Source organism: Pituophis catenifer, unplaced genomic scaffold (genome assembly GCF_029215685.1).
Source record: "Pituophis catenifer annectens isolate HBS135680 unplaced genomic scaffold, rPitCat1.0.hap2 SCAF_3, whole genome shotgun sequence".
Lineage (NCBI taxonomy): Eukaryota > Metazoa > Chordata > Lepidosauria > Squamata > Colubridae > Pituophis > Pituophis catenifer.
Window position 1 is genome coordinate 30,725,557 of NW_027256883.1, and position 19,117 is coordinate 30,744,673.

Genomic DNA, 19,117 nt, shown 5'->3' on the forward strand with positions numbered 1-19,117 from the left:
GTTTCCATCATTATTTGTACAGCCGGCCTTTTGTACTGTATACCGATCACAAGCCTTTATTAGGCATGCTGGCAGCCGACCGTCAAGCTCCGCAAATTCTGCCTCCCCGTATGACTCGCTACTCTGTCTTTTTGGCCGCCTACTCTTATACGTTAACTTATCGCCCAGGCCGAGACATGGCTCATGCGGACGCTTTGAGCCGCTGCCCGGTTCCTGACCTTCTCACGGATCCAGTACCTGTGTCGGCGGTCCTCCTGATCGAGGATTCAACGTTTCCGGTCACGGCGCGAGACGTCGCTCGCCTGTCTGCTAAAGACCGAGTCCTGTCGCAAGTACTTGATTGGATGGCCAGAGGCTGGCCTGCGGCTCCGTTCGCTCCTGAATTTAGGCCGTTCGCTTCAAGACGACTTGAACTGTCCACCGTGGGTGGGTGCCTGTTGTGGGGCCACCGGGTGGTGATACTGCCACCTCTGAGACGTTCTTTATTGCAGCAACTACATTGGGGCCACCCAGGGTTGGTGCGCATGAAGGCACTGGCCCGCTGTTACATGTGGTGGCCACTGTTGGACCAGGACATTTCTGACTGGGTCTCTGCTTGTTCGGCATGTCAGGGGAACATGGCTATGCCCACCAGGGAACAGCCACGGGAGTGGGAGGTTCCTGGGGGGGGCTGGTCCAGGTTACATATTGATCTGGCGGGCCCGGTGCAGGGACAATCATTCTTGGTGGTGGCCGACGCATTCTCTAAGTGGGTGGAAGTGGTTCCCATGCGTTCAACCACATCGGAGGCTGTCACTCGGGCCCTACGGCACATGTTTGTCACCCATGGGTTGCCGGATGTCATAGTGTCTGACAATGGGACACAATTTACTTCCACCGATTTTGAGGGGTTCCTGGCACATCGGGGAATAAGGCATTGTTTAATTTCACCCTTCCACCCGTCCAGCAATGGTTTTGTTGAACGCGTCGTAAGATCGGCAAAGGAGGCGCTACGTAAGATAGGGCAAGGGAGTTGGCAGGACCGAGTGGAGGAATACCTAACGGCTCAGCCTACGACTCCCTGCCAGTTAACTAATAAGAGCCCTGCTGAGCTTTTGATGGGCCGTAAGATACACACATCATTAGACAGATTACACCCTGCATACAGTGTGACCAAACCAGTAGATTCCCACGTTAAGTACCGACCTTATCAAATAGGGGATCCAGTATATGCCAGAAATTACGGGGGACAACCATTGTGGTTAGCGGGACAGGTCGTGGGGATAGTTGGGCCTTGTTCATACCAAGTAGAGGTTGATCAAGGGAGAATTTGGAAACGCCATAAGGACCAACTGCGGTCCAGGAGGGTATTTGCACCTGGTCATGACGAAAGTGAGTACCCGAGCTCGTGGCAAGACACTGCGAATACGGACGTGTCAGCCCCACCGCACCCGGCAGAAGTACACCCACCAGATTTACCGACAGTGAGTGCCCCCAGGATAGTCGATTCACCGGGAGAAGTTGAGGCCGGGGATGTTGGAGGCCAGGCAAACGCACAGGGCAAGTCGGCAGAATCAAACCTGCCGCCGAACCAGCTGGAAGGGGTGGAGCCCAGGCGATCAGGGAGGGTCCGGTGGCGCCCTGCGTATCTAAGCGATTACGCATGACAGCGCATGCGCAAACTTGGTGGGAAGGAGTGTTGCATACTGGGTTCCGTTGCCACGGCCTCTAGCGGCCGGGTTAATTATACATGAGTTCTTATTGGTTATTGTTGCTACAGGAGTTTTGATTGGTTAATACATTGACAGCTCGGTATATAAAAGGAGCTGTCAAAGCGCGGGAGTGTGTGTTTGTTCCTGTTAGAGAATGTTAATAAACAAGTGTTGTTCCATGCACCGAGTCGCCTCAGATGTCTGTCGACCCACAAATGAAATACCAAGAGTGACAGAAACATAGGAAGTGTTTCAGAGGTGGGTTTCAGCAGGTTCTGACCAATTCTAGAGAACCGGTAGCGGAAATTTTGAGTAGTTCGGAGAACCAGTAAATACCACCTCTGACTGGCCCCTGACGCCTCCATCTATTCTCTAACTCCCGAGTCCCAGCTGATTGGGAGGAAATGGGGATTTTGCAGTAACCTACCCCTAGAGTGGAGTGGGAATGGAGATTTTACAGTATCCTTCCCCTGCCATGCCCACCAAGCCACACCCACCAAGCCATGCCATGCCACGCCCACCAAGCCACACCCACAGAACCAATAGTAAAAATTTTTGAAACCCACCACTGAAATGTTTCTGAAATGTATTGGCTTGATCAATGATGATGGACAATGCGAAGATCATGTAATTAACCGTTTATTAACAACAGCTGTGCTAACTGCCACAGCTATAACTGAAACTGCTTAGAACTCTGCCTGACAGCTCTTATTTAGCCAGCTGTCAGGCGGCTTAACCAATCAACGAACAGAACGTTATTTTAACCAATCAAGGAACAGAATGTTACTTCCTACTTCAGCAGACTTAATACATTGCACCCCTTTCCACCTGGATGGCGCATGTGTAGTCCTGGAGGTATGCCGGTCGGCGCCGGCTTGTGTTCAAACATCTTAACCTTGCCTCACTCACAGATTCTTGTGAGGAATTACTTTCCCCAGCAGTTCTAATAACTACAGGTACGTTACTGCTTTCGACCTGTGTTTCAATTTCTCCCTCGGGGTTTGTTTTTTTAATTTTTTTTATAATGTCTTCCCATGTTCCTGAATGTACAGATTGTGGGGCCATTAATGTCATTGCAGTATCAAACATTTCAGTACCACAGAAACTTAGGAAATAAGCGCTTTTGCGTTCAGGCGTCAGCTTTGTATAATCATTTGCAATTAAGAAACATTCAAAACGTGCCAAATAAGCCTCCCACGTCTCTGCACTGGGATTGAAAGGAGGAAAGGTCTGTGCAGACGCCATTTCCTCTTCTTCTTCTTCTTCTTCTTCTTTTTTTTTTTTCCTAACTGACTCACGTTTTGCTTCTTCAGTTTAAATCTCTCTTTTTTCCTTATTACTATGACCGGTAGATCGACCAGTTGATCCTCGTCGCCAGTTGAAATGTATTGGCTTGATCAATGATGATGGAAAATGCGAAGATCATGTAATTAACTGTTTATTAACAACAGCTGTGCTAACTGCCACAGCTATAACTGAAACTGCTTGGAACTCTGCCTGACAGCTCTTATCTAGCCAGCTGTCAGGCGGCTTAACCAATCAATGAACAGAACGTTACTTTAACCAATCAACGAACAGAATGTTACTTCCTACTTCAGCATACTTAATACATTGCACTTTCTATTTTATATATGTATAGACATATGTATATATTACATGTATATATTAGATAGATAGATAGATAGATAGATAGATATACAAGGGACGTGGTGGCTCAGTGGCTAAGATGCTGAACTTGTCGATCAGATGGTCAGCTGTTTGAATCCCTAGCGCCGCATAACAGAGTGAGCTCCCATTACTTGTCCCAGCTTCTGCCAATTTAGCAGTTCAAAACTACGTAAAAAAAATGCAAGTAGAAATATAGGGACCACTTTGGTGGGAAGGTAACAGCGCTCCGTGCGCCTTTGGCGTTTAGTCATGCCGGCCACATGACCTGGAGAAATCGTCGGACAGCGCTGGCTCTTTGGTTTAGAAATGGAGATGAGCACCACCCCCTAGAGCCGGAAACGACTAGTACACATGTGCAGGGGAACCTTTACCTTTATACATATACATACACATACACACATGCATGCATGCATACACACACACACGCATGCATATAATAATGTATATCTTTACCTTAGCTTTAATGCAAGAGAAGTGGTGGTATAAAAGTTATGTTGGTCTGTCTAACTTAATAATATCCTAAATTTGCCACTCTTTGTTGCAAGAATCTTCCTAAGACTTATATAACAGACTTATATAACAACTACCAATAATTAAATAGGTATGTGAACATACTTAGACTAAGATATAAGTCTAGTTCATATAACACACTGAGCTATAAAAATATCTGTTTGGTATTATCTAGTGAATTGTGTAAGCTCAACAAGTAGCAGTTTATTTCTAAAAGCAGAGCATGACTCAATACAATGTCTTAATTCTTTTCTGTGAATCGAAGTGATAGGATGTGAAAAAGAAGTATAGAGACAAAGGCTGTTAAACATTGCAATCTCAACATAGGTGCTAAAATTTGGTTTGCAATGGTATCTGTGTGACTGAGTTCATAGAATCCATTCAGGTGTTTTCATTTTAATATATTATCTGATTCTAGGTGATTGAGTGATCTGGCATCTTCAAGCTAGTTTGATAGATTTAATTGAAATGGCAAGACTAATAAAATAAGTTGCTACAAAAAGATTTATTGCATTGTATTTTCCCCATATAATGTATTTGCTTTCTTTCTCTTAACTTTTAACAGAATGAAATGGACCTTCTGTACATCTGACATGCGAGGGTTTTTTGGGTTTTTTTTAAAAGCATGGATGTCCAAAATTCTGAAATTTCAAAATATGTTGTTGCTATAAAAGATTTCTGTTCCTTGCTCTTACCTTATATACACACTTTATGTCATCAATCAACACAGAATTTGAAATGTAAAACTTTACATCTTGACTGTTGGGTTATTACGATGCAAACCTTTCAAGAATACACTTCAAAAGAACCTTGATTCTGAAAATCTATCTCTGCTAGAGATTGCTTTTACTCATGTGAATTTGACACATACTAAGGAGGCACACTGAAACAAGATTCATGATCATACTGCAACTATAGATGAAATAAATAGCAGCCTGCTTCACTTCTCAGTTAACCTAAGGTAAATGAATTTCAATTGTTGTGTCACAATGGGACTAAATTAGTTTAAAATTAAGTATTTGGACTTGAATGGGTTGTTGATCAGGCTAAATTGTTTAACTGTTGAAGCAGAGAGATAAATAACAATTGGCATCTTTAAAACAAGAGGCAAGCGCTGTAATATTTTAGGTCAGTGATGGCAAACCTTTTCGGCACCGAGTGCCGAAAAGGGAGCATGCATGCTTGTCAGGGCCGCAACCCGGAATAAAGCTGCCAAGGGCACATGTGCGTGCCTGAAAATGTACATCCGGTTTCCGGTGCACACATGTGCGCCAGCTATCTAGTCTTCCAAGTTTCTGGTGCACATGCACACGCGACGATCAGTTTGCCAATGCACATGCTCATGCAGGAAAATGAACGACCAGCTCTTCCAGGTTTCGGAACTGCCACAGGCAAAGAGGCCAGCTGATCGTTGTGCACACATGCGTGCCAGAAACCCAGAAGAGGAATGGCCGATGCTGCATGTGCCAGGCGACATGGCTCCATATGCCACTTCAGGCATGCGTGCCATAGGTTCACCATCACAGTTTTAGGTCACCTATAACATAACATGAATACTGGGAAATGTGAATGAAAGATTGATTGTATAAAAATTACAATTTGTATAGCAGGAGTCAGGATGAGGAATGGATGCTCACTTTGACTCTGGAGTGATTTCTTACACCATTTCCCTTTCCATGTCAAACAAGATTTTGCACAGGATAAATCATGTTTAAGAACTTGTCATGACCAGAAGAGTGTTCCCATAATGGAATGTGAGAATGACCTGGGAAGGTGGAGGAGACATGCTCCCTAAGGAACAATCAGATAAAAAGAAGAGAAGCCCACAACTGAATAAAGGGCAGAGGAAGATACTTTTCCACTCTAAATAATCAGCTGGTAAAAAGAGCTGACTGGAGATTTATGTTTTCTGATTTGCAGGATTCTGATTGATTGATTGATTGATTGATTTTTAAATTCATATACCGCCCTACTCCCGAAGGACTCAGGGCGGTGAACAGCCAAGAGATAAAATACACATAATACAAACATAATAATGTAGCCTTATAATAAAGTAGAATTAATTCATCTTGTTGGATTTCTTGCTTGATTTATTTGAGAGGTTGACAGTTCCTGGCAGATTCCCCCCACTTTCTCTCGAGCTGCTATCCTCATTAAGCCCCAGTTCGAAATGTTCCTTGAAAAGGGCATGATAGTGGCATGAAAGAAGTAGAGTGGTTCATTTAAATGTTTTTAAGCCAAATGTGTATACTCAGCCTTTTATTTTATTTTGTCAAATCTTTCAGAAAAGATTATTCTAAAGCTTTGCTTATTTTTTAGAGTTATAATTTTGGGGCACTGCAGTAGATGAAAAGAGGGGCAAAGAGTCATGTGTAGTTTGCAGATTATCATCTCCCAGTATTGTAGTGTGTTAAAATATAATTCCAGTATGCTAAAAATAAAGGAGGTTTTCTTGTTTTGTGTCCCAAAGTTCAATAGTGTATGTAATTTAAAGATTAAAATTAGGATTTGTTTCATTTGAGTCTTGGATTCTGGCAGCAGTTCTTTCTTGAAAGTTTCAAGGTTGATGTTGGTGAAGACCAGGATTGTTTCAGTTGAACTAATGGACTTTCTCTGGCAATCTTAATTACAATTCATGACAGATCAGGACAGAAATGGATTGGTTTTGTTTAATTTGAGAAAACTGCTTATGTGAACCATGATTGTGTTAGTGCACACAAATCTAAAGTTAATGTTAGAAGAATGAAAGGTATAGTTTGTAGGGTGGAGTAGCAAGAAATTGAGTCTACATCAGGAGTGAAATCCATCAGGTTCTGACAGGTTCTGGAGAACCGGTAGCGGAAATTTTGAGTAGTTTGGAGAACTGGCAAATACCACCTCCGGCTGGTTCTAGAGTGGGGTGGGAATGGAGATTTTGCAATATCCTTCCCCCAGGAGTGGGGAGGGAATGGGAATTTTGCAGTATCCTTCCCCTGCCATCCCGCCAAACCACAACACGCCCACCAAGCCACGCCCACCAAGCCACGCCCACAGAACCAGTAGTAAAAAAATTTGAATTTCACCACTGGTCTACATCTGTGAGGAATTGGACCTACAACAGCATTGAACCAATAAGATGACCTCTCTTGACTAGAGGTTTATGTATTTTTTTAACAGTTTGTAATCTTTTTTTCTGGTTTTCTTCTCAAAATGGTCTTTATTTTTGAGATTTTTATTTGTATCAATATCTGGGCATTAATTAGTGATTTTGTTAGAATTGTGCATAATTATGTTTGTTCTTCCCCTCAGTTCTATCATTCTGAGTATACCACATAATGAAAAATGCATGACTGAACAGCTATTGGTTTTTATGTTCTTTCTAGTCCTTTTTAATAGCAGACTTGTTCAGGAACAGAAGTGATATGGGGCATGCGAACAAGTGTGCAGTTAGGTCTCATGAATTTTAATATATTCTTTTTTAGCATATTGCTCTGCTGTGATAAAGGGTTCCAAAGTTTTTCAGGCATAACATACACCATTTCTAAAACTAATTATGATGATGCTTTGAACTTAAACAGGTATACTGCTGTGAAAGTAAATGGAATGGGCAGCTATTCCTTAATATTTGCAATGACATAGCTAATGGCAGCTCAAGCGTAGCCATCAAAGTTCACTCTCTTTTGCTCCTGAAGTGTTTTCTATGCCACAACTTTAGCTAGTATTATACATCTACAAAGTGCGCTCTGGTTAAATCCTGTTTTGGCCTCAGTGGATTTTGACTTAGAGCAGCACTAGAAAGATCAATTTTTAATTTAACTTGGATGTGCAAATGGACATAACTAAAACCTAACAAAGTGTTGTGTGGAAGATGTGAAATTGAGAATTGGTGGTGGTGTTAATTCACCTTCCTCTTTCCCCCTGCTTCCCCTCTCCTCAGCTTCTCTTTCCAAATTACTTTTTAAAGCTACTTTCCCTCTACTATTTCAGAATTTGATTCTTCGAGAAGCTAACAGGATAATTGGTAGCAGACAAGGAAGTGATTGAATTCTCTCTTCTCCATAACATTTCTTTCTTCCAAATTGACCCAAAGCCACTTACTCACAAGACAAAGTTGCCACTGGATTTTTGTTACAAATATAGTTTTTAGTTCAAGGAGTATATGTTTGTGATTAATTCCCCCATAGTGCTAAGCCACATTTTGTTTAGTTTTGGTTTAGGGTTATATAATTATGGCTTCTTTAAGTATATTGAATATCAGGGTCAGAAGCAGGATGTTACTAATGAACACAATATGATAAAATGTTTAGGGTATGTTCAAGGCCATTTCTGAGTAGCTACAAGAGACAGCCTATTCAGTCATGTTTTTCTGGCAAGCTACACTTTTCAAATATCTCTTTTTTTCTGGTAGGTTTTATATAACGAAGGAACCTGAAAAGTTGACTTTGGTCATTTTCTGAGAGTATACTATTTTAAAATTGTGTCTTCTATCAAATTGAGTTTGTTTCTTCCCTTTAACTATATTTAGCAAATACAGTTGGAACAAGCAAGTCGATTGCTATGTGATATGGTTATTAAATGAAAAATTACATTGCTGCAACTATGCTATAATTTTACTTCAGTTTTCCTTTTCTTTACAGTATCATGATACAGGCTCAAATTTTGGGCTCAATTTTGGGCTCAAAGAATTGAGTGAGCCCAAAAGGCAGAGGAAGTTTCCAGAACTTAACTCACAAGGGAGCTGCATAAAAAGGCAAATATTTTATCCCTTTTCCTCATCCCTTGCCCCTTGGAATGCTCGCCCTAGAGCTGGGATAATTAGCAGGAAGAGAAGTCATGCATGCATTTATATTCATTGGAGAGAAAGGGATTACAAGAGAATAAGCAGGCACACAAAGGAACAATACACATTGAAAGAAATGCATTAGCATCAGTTGTTTGCCTACTGCACTGATGGCTGGAGCCAGGAGCTGCTTAGGAGGCAAGCAAAAGCCTTTAGTGTGAAACTGAGTAGGGTCTTGTCAATTTCAGGCAGCACTATTAGCTGGTTAAAACTGGTCACTGCTGAACTTGATAATGTTCAGCAATTATCATATTTAAGGGACCCACTGGGGAAAAAAGTTGCTCAGGATGAGATTGCTTCTTAAAGCAATGCTGGGACTGGAAGAAAAAATGGGTCAGGCACAGGACAACAGAAACTAACTGACTGTAATGCAGACATTTAGTATTTTCACTGGTGAATATTCCACATAGGGGTTCTTTTGTTAAAAAATAATCTCATATTATATTGAGTCTTTAATTATACTGCAGAATCATGTATACATTTTTGCTTTTGGAAAAGGCATTAGAATTGATATATCAGTTTTGTTAGCTGATGGCAATGTAAATATTCCATTTCACTATTGTAAATGAAAGATAATGATCTCAACATTGTATCCAATATTTTTTTTAATGGATTACACATGGTGACAAAAAAAATCTTGATTTTAGCAGACGGGAGATGCATAAAATCTCATTCAAGCATAAAATGCTTTTTGCATATATTAAGTTGTAAACTTGGTATTTTCAAAGCTCAAACTTAAAAGGAATTACATCCAAACTTCAAATCAACATTTGTACATGGTTTGTTAGAGTAGCCAGCAACAACACTGTCACCCATACTTGTTTTTGGTTGCATTAAGAAGCCAAGTTCATTTCCAAAAATACCCTATTCCAATCTGAGTTCAAAGAATTATGGATGATTAAAATATCCACTCCCATTGATGACTATTTACATTTACACAATGGTCTAAATTTGTATGAATTTATGGATGATGCAACAGTTTGAAACATGCATTTAAAGTAATGGCATCAACCTTTTTAGTTACTGCTAGATAACTTAAAGCAGTGTTTTCCAGCTTTAGCCATTTCCAGATGTGTGGACTTCCATTCCCAGAATTCTCATCAATGACCATATTGGCTATGGAATTCTGGGAATGAAAGGTTGGGAAATATTGCCTTTTGGGGGAGAAAAACAGAAAATGAAGCTTTTGAATCTATATGCAAATGAACCATTAGTTTTATGAGCTAGTTATTATTTGTTTAAAACCACGTAGAGTTTGTTTTGTTTTCTTGGTGGTGTTCATTTGAATTTTAGATATCTGTTAACAAAGGATAGTACTGGCTGAGACTGCGCAACATCTGGAAATGTTCTGGCCAGGGGCAAAATAGAGTTTGTACCAAGCAGCAGATGCTATTTAAAGAATAGATACTTTTCTTCCACTCTTTTTGCAGCATTGTGCAAAAGATAGAAAATGTTTCAATATTATATTACATGTGCACTCAAGCAAATATATAAATTCCAAATATGCCAATCAATCCAGAGAACCTAGAGACCCTTACTAGGGAAAAAAATGACTCTGAGATAGATCTAAAATCCATATAGTAAAAACTGATCTAATTATTCACTATCCAGCTACTCTCAATAGTAAAGCTAAAAGTGAAGGAAATATGTAGCAATACAATGTGTTCAGTGAAAAGATCCATTGCATTTTTCTAAATGAATAAAACTTTTCGTTAAACTTATTTTATAGTTGGATTACAATTTAATTTACAGCAGTTTTAACGTTCTGCAAAAATGTGAATGGGAAAGGAGAGGTAATGACATTCCACTGCATGAAAACTCAGTTTCCTTCATTTAGTTTGGCATTCATTTTTGTTCCATTGGAGATGGTGGTCACTGAGTCACTGCCACTAATGAAAACTTTCTCTTTAATCTGCACCTTGAAACATTTCAAACTTTAGAATGTATGTGCAGTTTACAGCAGTAAAAACTGAGAAATGAAAAGGCATGTAAACATAACAGTATCAAAGTAATGGAACAGTAGAATAAGCAATGAAAAAGACAAAAATGAGAAACACAGCAATGTGAGAGTAAAAGATGGGCAGGTAGGGTAGAAAAGCAGAAAGCGAGGTGGGAGGTGGAGTTTGTTATCAGTCTAGTGTGTACCCCCTTCTTGGGTCTTCAGACTAACTACCAAAGCCAGGTCTTCAGGCTCTTATGGAAAGATAGGAGGATGAAGGCAGATATCATCTTAAGTAAGATGTTCTAAAAGGCAGATGCTATGGATACTGTTATTCCTGATATAGATAGATAGAACCTGCAACATTAGCTTATTAGTCTCATCTATGTCACTTAAAGGTACATGTATGTATATATGTGTGTGTGTGTATATGTATATGTATATGTATATGTATATGTATGTGTACCGTGTTTCCCCGAAAAATAAGATCGTGTCTTATATTTTTTTGAACCCTGAAATAAGTGCTTGGCCTTATTGCCATGCGCTCAAAAGCCCGATTAGGCTTATTATCAGGGGATGTCTTATTTTGGGGAAAACAGAGTATATGTATATGTATGTATATATATTCTTAAATTACCTTTTGGAGGTTGTATCACAATTTCCCTTAGTATTTAGGGGAAACAGTACAAAAGTATGAAAGCTATTGCTTAACGCATTGTAAGCCGCCCTGAGTCTCCAGAGAAGGGCGGCATATAAATCAAAATTAAAAAAAAAAACAGTACAAAAGATAAATCAGATTAAATTGTGATCTATAGTAGATACGCTAGTCCAGGTGTGTCCAACTGCCTCATGTTAAGAAATAATTCTGGTAGCTCACAATCCAAAATAATAAAAACAGGATAAGTACAATTTTTTAAAAAATATTATAGCATAGAATGTAAAATTCTATGTAAAATATTATAGCATAGAATGTAAAATTCTATGTAAATGTAAAAGAGCCTTGGTACTACAGTGGTTTAAAGCACCCTGTTATTAACACAGCTGCCTGCAATTTACTGCTGGTTCGAATCTCTCCAAGGCTCAAGGTTGACTCAGCCTTCCATCCTTTCTAAGGTAGGTTAAATGAGGACCCAGTTTGTGGGGGCAATAAGCTGACTTTGTATAAAATATACAAAAGTATGAAGGCTATTGCTGAGCACATTGTAAGCCGCCCTGAGTCTCCGGAGAAGGGCGGCATATAAATCAAATTAAAAAAAAAAAATACAAAAGAATGGATGTATATAAAAGCAATGTAAACATTTTCAAATATGTAAAATTTTATTTTATTTATATAAAGTGGTCCTGCATAGCTATTCTATGTTCAAGAAACTTTAGTAAGAATGCAATTTTCGGGACTTGTATTCTAACCAAAGGAATTTCTTGCAAGATTCTTGAAGAGTCAGTCAAATATGTTGAATGGCTAAAAAGCAGATTAGGGAATAATATACAATTATTATATTAGTAATGTCAGGTTCCAGCCATTGATTCCCATTCAACCTGTAGCCTAATGATATATTAGTGGGACTTTTTTTTTTTTTTTTTTGGAAACTTTGCAATAAATCTTGATTGAATGCTAATTTTGAATAGCATTCAAAATTACTGAACCAATGCAGTTGCCACTATTGGGAAATTACATTAAATTAAAATATAAATTGTCCTTGTGCTTTTACATCCATCCATTCTCTTCAGTTTAAATCTTCAATTAACTGTAGTTCTCCATTTTGTCCAAACCAAGAATGACCTCAGACCTGGGTTGTTCTGAATTGGGGAACCATTACTTCGCATTAAGAAAGAAGTAAGAAAGGGAGACACAGAGACAGAATCCATAAAGATTTTAACATAATAGTTAGTTAGTTAGTTAGTTAGTTAGTTAGTTAGTTAGTTAGTAATTTCCATGGGAATTTGTAATTGAATATTTCAGGACACAATTTAGAATCATCTGCTTGTTTGATGTGACTCATTGTGGCAAGTTTGCTTTGAGAATAAACTTTACTTACGCATGTCTTGCCTTTGATGTGAGTTGGTTGGTCTGTAAAGATAGCCAGAGCTTTTCTTGCTCTGAAGAGATAGATATAGATATAAAACACAATTGTCACAGTAAGGCAATATTTGGATAGTTGAGAGTCTATCTGAAATGAAAAACAACTAGGACAATAATGGGAGATTCAAGAGAATAATTACTGGGAATGATCTAGATTGAACTGTAGGGATCCTGCCAATTGAAACTACAGATAGGAATCTCAAAAAATTGCAAACAGCTTCTTAGCTTCCTGCTCTAGACCTGCCTGCCAAAGTAACAGATAACTCCAAACAAGTTCATCCGAGGCTCATTAATTTCCATGGAGCATAGTCTATTCAGAAGAAATCCCTGCTGACTCCATCCATATGGACTTAAGAAGGTCTTCAAGGTTTGGAAGCCACTGTCTACCATTGTTTCAGAAGAAACAATGGTAGACAGTGCGAACAATCAACCAATAGAACAGCTTGCCTTTGGAAGTTGTGGGAGCTTCATCACTGGAGGCTTTCAAGAAGAGATTGGACTGGCATTTGTCAGAAATGGTGTAGGTCTCCTGCTTGGGAGGATGGGGTGATTGGACTAGATGACTTACAAGGTTTCTTCCAACTCTGTAGATCAGGAATGATGAGCACCTCTCCTAAATATCCAATAGCAGCTTAGTCCAATGTGCTTTCCTGCTACCAAGGCCTTTTCATTGGTTTTTCTTTTTCTCCTTTACAAATGTTCACCTGAAAGGCCATGAAGGCAACTGTGCCTCTTTTGTAGCATAATAACTAGGTTAATGTCTTTCTCTAGTAAAACGGGCTCAATTCACTTTGGATATTTGGATAAAACTATTTTTACTTATTTTTTTAAAATGGGAAAAAATATATTAACATAGTTCTTAACTGTGTATCTTACTTGGTATAAAAACTCTGTAATTTGTGAATTCCATGGAAATTCTTGAACAAAGATTAAAATGAGCAAATGAAGCACTGAGCAAGCATATCCTTTCATACTAAAGCTTTTCTTCTAAGGCTCTGTTTGGAGGCCTGGAGGCAGGGCCAATGGCTTTCTGTGCTCCTAATAGTAGCTGTCTTTTTTTAGTTTTCCATAGAACTTCTGTCAGGGGCATTTTTAAAAGACAATATCTTTCTAGCAGCAGCTATTCTTTACCTACAAGGTGTCTCAGAACCAGGGAACTCGCAGGTTGCAGTATTTGAAGAAGATAATTATAGCAGTTCGAAATGGGGGAGAGAAGGCTTCAACTGGCCTATTAACAGTTGAGTGGCAATACTATCTGCCTGAGATGCTGAATGGTAATACAGATAGTCCTTGACTTACAACAGTTCCTTTAGTGCCCATTCAAAATTACAATGGCACTGAAAAAGGATGATCTGATCTTGGCAACTGACTCATATTTATGATGGTTGCAGAGTCCTGGGGTTATATCCTCACTTTTTGCAAATTTCTTACAAGCAAAGTCAGTGGGAAAGCCAGTTTCACTTAACAATTGTGTTACTAACTTAACAAATGCAATGATTCACTTAACAAGAAAGGTCTTAAAATCGGGCAAAATTCATTTAACAAATGTTTTGGTTAGTAACAGAAATTTTGGGCTCAATTATGGTTGTAAATCAAGGACTACCTGTATTAGAATTATTTTTCATATTTTTTAAAAAAGTATAGGAATTAACATGACACCCTGCCCACAGTACCAAGTAATATTTCTGTATAAGACTTATTCTTATATATATATGTAAAAATCCACAAATGTATAAGTCCATGAATGCAATACAGGTAGTCCTCAATTTACAACCACAATTGAGCCCAAAATTTATGTTGTTAAGTGAGAAATTTGTTAAGTGAGCTTTGCTCCATTTTATGACTTTTCTTGCCACATTTGTTAAGTGAATCACTGCGGTTGTTAAATTAGTAACACAATTGTTAAGTGAATCTGGTTTCCCCATTGACTTTGCTTGTCAGAAAGTTGCAGAAGGTGCTCATATAACCCCAGGACACTTTTTTTTTTTTGCTTTAATTTATATGCCGCCTTTCTCCGGAGACTCAGGGCAGCTTACAATGCGTTAAGCAATAGCCTTCATACTTTTGTATATTTATACAAAGTCAGCTTATTGCCCCCACAAACTGGGTCCTCATTTTACCTACCTTTGAAAGGATGGAAGGCTGAGTCAACCTTGGCCTGGTGGGATTTGAACTTGCAGTAATTGCAAGCAGCAGATGTTAATAGCAGTGCATTAGTCCACTGTGCTACCAAGGCTCTTGGTGCTAAAACACTGCGATAGTCATACATGTGAGTCAGTTTTCAAGCACATGAATGTGAATCACGTGACCATGGGGATGCTACAATGGTCATAAGTGTGAAAAATGGTTATACATCACTGTTTTAAGTGTCATTGTAACTTTGGATAGTCACTAAATGAACTGCTGTATGTCGAGGATTACCTGTATATTATTTAAGCACATGTACCCCAGTTAAATTATTGGAAAAGAAGCAGCTAAATGCACTTTTAGTTTTCCTTCATTGTAAAAGGATTTAAACAAACTTGAAACAGTCTTTTCAGTGTTTGAAGTAGAAGATGAATGATTAGGAAATCCTGGACCTTAAATTCTGCCTAATGCACGTTTTGCTTGTTGTTGTAGGTGTGGTTACAAAAATACGGCTATCTTCCATCCTCTGACTCCAGAATGTCCGTGTTGCGCACTGCAGAGACAATGAAATCTGCTATAGCTGCCATGCAGCAGTTCTATGGCATTAACATGACAGGAAAAGTGGACAGGAACACAATCGAGTAAGTAAATTTTATTGCGATGCCCTTCCTTTTTGGAATTCCTGAAATCTATGTGGAAAATTAGAAGCATTGCAGTGGCTGGCTATCTAAATCCTATCTCGAAATCCTAGCTGAACAGTCTGGGACTTAGAATATTCCTTTCTTTTCATCATGTCAGGCGGTGGGGTGGGGTGGGGAGAAGAAATGTAAGGCACAATTAAAGCCTCGATAAAAGTCAATTTCTACAAGAAAGGGGGGGAAAAAAGAAGTATGAAAAATGGATTTGAACAGTCATGACATTTTTATCCTGATATGAGTGTTAAATCAAAATTCACAAAAGAAGCTGAACAGGGAGATAATAATCAGATGTCCTTTTGTGGCTCAGGACAAAGTTAAGACACGTTTGAGGCCAGCCAGATCATGATCAAGAGTGTGAAGAGTATAATTAACAAGCTGTGTATAGACTTTAAATGAATCGGTGGTGGGAAAAAGGATAAGCCCTAATTCCAAACTCAGTAACCTATCTTTTTTTCTGGTACCTATCAGTATCTGTGACCAGTGGTGAAATGTAAAATTTGTTTCACTGGTTCTGTGGGCATGGTTTGGTGTGTGTGGGGGTGTAATATGACTGGGTGGGGTGGCCGAAGAGGTTGTTAAAACCTTTGAATGCTTTTAAAAGCCTCTGACGATCAGGCAACTCAGCTGGGATCATCAGAGGCTTTTAAAAGCATTTTTCTACAACCTCTTTGGCTGAAGAGGTTGTAGAAAAAATGTTTTTAATAATAATAATAAAAAAAGCCTCTGATGATTGCGCAGCTCAGCTGGGCATGGCGGGGGGATGAGATTTTTGCTACCGGTTCTCCGAACCACCTGCCGCCATCGCTATCAGATCGGGTGATCCGGTCCGAACCAGGAGCATTTCACCCCTGCCTGTGACCCAGTCATGTTTCTCCCCATCTCCTCCCAACTGTCTCACAAATAGTGAGACAATTTTCCTATTCTAGTAACCACATATCCCATCATGCACAGCTGATCTAGCTATTATTCCATCCCCACCATCCAGTCAGAGCTGAAGAAGCTTCTTGGATGAGAAGCGAAATGTCTTCGAAGAAAAACCAGAAAGTCCTGTTGCCTCTTGAAAAAGCACCATGATCTGGATGACTGAGATTCTCCATAGACATCTAGCTATTACGCTGAAACTGCAAAATCTACCTGATACTGTGCATGAGAACTACATGTAATTCCCCAACCCCATTTCCTATAAGAAAAATAAGGAAGCAACAAACAATAAATTAACAACAGAAATGAAATTTTAAAAAGGGATGATTAAAACAAACAATTATAATGAAATATGGGGGGATTTTATAAAATCAGTGTTGGTGGAAGGCAAAGGGAATAAACCTACTCAAGAATATATGCTGTTTTGGAGGGGATAAGGGCACATTTAGAATATATTGTATATATATTTTTAGCTGTTATAGAAGAAGAAATATAAGGGGGGGAAATGGTCTTCAGGGGTGGGGGTGCACTGTATTATTTGTATATATTTTTTGTATTTAGATGTGTATGTATATGTTCATATTGTTTGCATTACTTGTATTTAAAATAAATTAAAAAAATTAATTAAAAGAAAAGAAAAATGAGGAAGCCTAAAACAGATTCTCCAGCTTCCTCCTTGACACAGAGGGTACCCACATTAGGTAAGTGGTTGGGAGAGCCAACAAAATCCACAAAAAAACATGCAGAAATGAAACATGACCTTCAAACCAAATTCCTTTGCAAGCACTCCCAAGCAGTCTGCTCTTTAACCCAGACTTTTGCTTCATTTCATTCGGTCTTTTTTATTATAATTTCTTTGTTTTGATTGTGGTAAGTGGTCCAGAGTCATTAGGAGTCAGGTGACATACAAGTTGAATAATAATAATGAGGCAAGCGTCTCCCATTCCTGATCCTATCTCACGATTGATTTCTTTTTATTTATTTCTCTGATTTGTTTCTCTACTTTTTTAGTTTCCCAATTGTCAGAATTTTGTTATATGTTTCTAGGAGAGTAGACATATTGCTGTTTCCTCTGTATTTTAAAAGGATTGCTCTGTATTGAGCAATGACGTCACATAAATAAATACAAATAATAGACTAAATTCAAATAATAGACATAAATGTCTGAACAATGGACACTGGAATAATGCAACATTTGGAAGCCAGATGCATTGGATTTGGTGGGATCGTTTTTAAGAGACACATAAGGGTAGGTATGTGATAGGATTGTGCAAAGTATTTTGAAAGAATGCTTGTAAAGCACGTTAGAATGAATGGTGCAACCTTCTTGAAAAGTTAAAATATCTGGATTCTTTGGAAAGCGTACAAGGTAGCCTTAAATATTTCCTCTGGCTGTTGTGAGGACATGCACAATTCATTTGTTGATGGTCCCAGTGGTATTGTTATCTAAGTCTCTGTTCCCAGGTCCAGGGTGAAGTGGTTTGTGTAGCTATTAGTGATTTTTTGGGATGTTATTAATGTATCTCTAAGTATTCATGTTTTTCTTTTGATATTATGTATTTTTTAAAAAAATTATAAGTTGTCCATAATCTTTTTGGAGTAAAGCAGCTTCAAAATCTAATAAATAAACAAATGTTCAAGCAGTTGGGTGCACTCTTGGAAGCAGCTGTATTAACATATTAAAGGATGCAGCTGCTTTAATACTTTAATTTAAAGAGAGTGTCTTGCTTTTGCTAGTATTCTTTGCAAAGAATCACTTTTGCATGCTTTGTTCAACCTTGATGTCAAGTATCAAAATTTGGGTTAATTTGCATATTGCATCTTATAGGAGAAAAAGATAATTAAATATGCTGGCTTTTTTTCAATCTAATTTTAATTCATTTTTCCTTGATATTAAATCACAAGGAGAAAATATAGCACAAGATCATCAGATAATCTCACTTGCTATTTGTTTTGTTTTATAGGAATGATTGGTGGAAATCCCTTTCTGCATTAATTTTTAAAACATTTTTATAAGGCTGAAATGATGAATACTAAACGATAAAATCAAATTAGGAAATGTTATTTGTGCTTAAGATCTATTTTGACAATCACTTAACAGAGATATAGACCACACTTTATTTACATGAGAATGACATTTTCACACAGTTTGATTATAGTACTTTGACTCAAAGATCAATGCTATCTTTCTCAGCACATTTATAACTTCCTTTGTTGTCAGCTTCCGGTAGCTAATTTCTGTTGGTGAAAAAGATTTCCTCCCAAATGCCACTAATTTAGCATTTAAAAGCTTCTAACACTCAAAATTGCCTTCTTTTGTCAAACACTTATTTGCTTTAGCTTAGCTATTTTAACTATTAAATCATGAAATACCTTAGTAGACACTAGACACGGGCTGTCAAACTCCTGGCCCGCAGGCCAGATGTGTCACGTGATGGCTACACCCATACCCAGTTTAGCAAAGGGGAAAAAAGTCCCGATATGTCGTGTGACGCCTCCGTGACGACATGAGTTTGACACCCCTGCACTAGACCTATTTGAAGGGTTTCTGATTCCAACGGCAGATAATGCTTGTGTATCAGGGGTCGAATTCAGTAGATTCTGACAGGTCCTGGAGAATCAGTAGTGGAAATTTTGAGTAGTTTGGAGAAACGGCAAATATCA

General features: G+C 38.7%; 1 protein-coding gene across 1 annotated transcript in view; it reads left to right on the forward strand.

The window, feature by feature from the left end:
- Positions 1-19,117, forward strand: part of MMP16 (matrix metallopeptidase 16) — a 167,413-nt gene that overhangs the window by 59,256 nt on the left and 89,040 nt on the right. Inside the window, exon 2 of the mRNA XM_070942149.1 lies at positions 15,327-15,475. Within this exon, the coding sequence (XP_070798250.1) occupies positions 15,327-15,475 (149 nt within the window). The remainder of the gene's footprint in view (positions 1-15,326; positions 15,476-19,117) is intronic.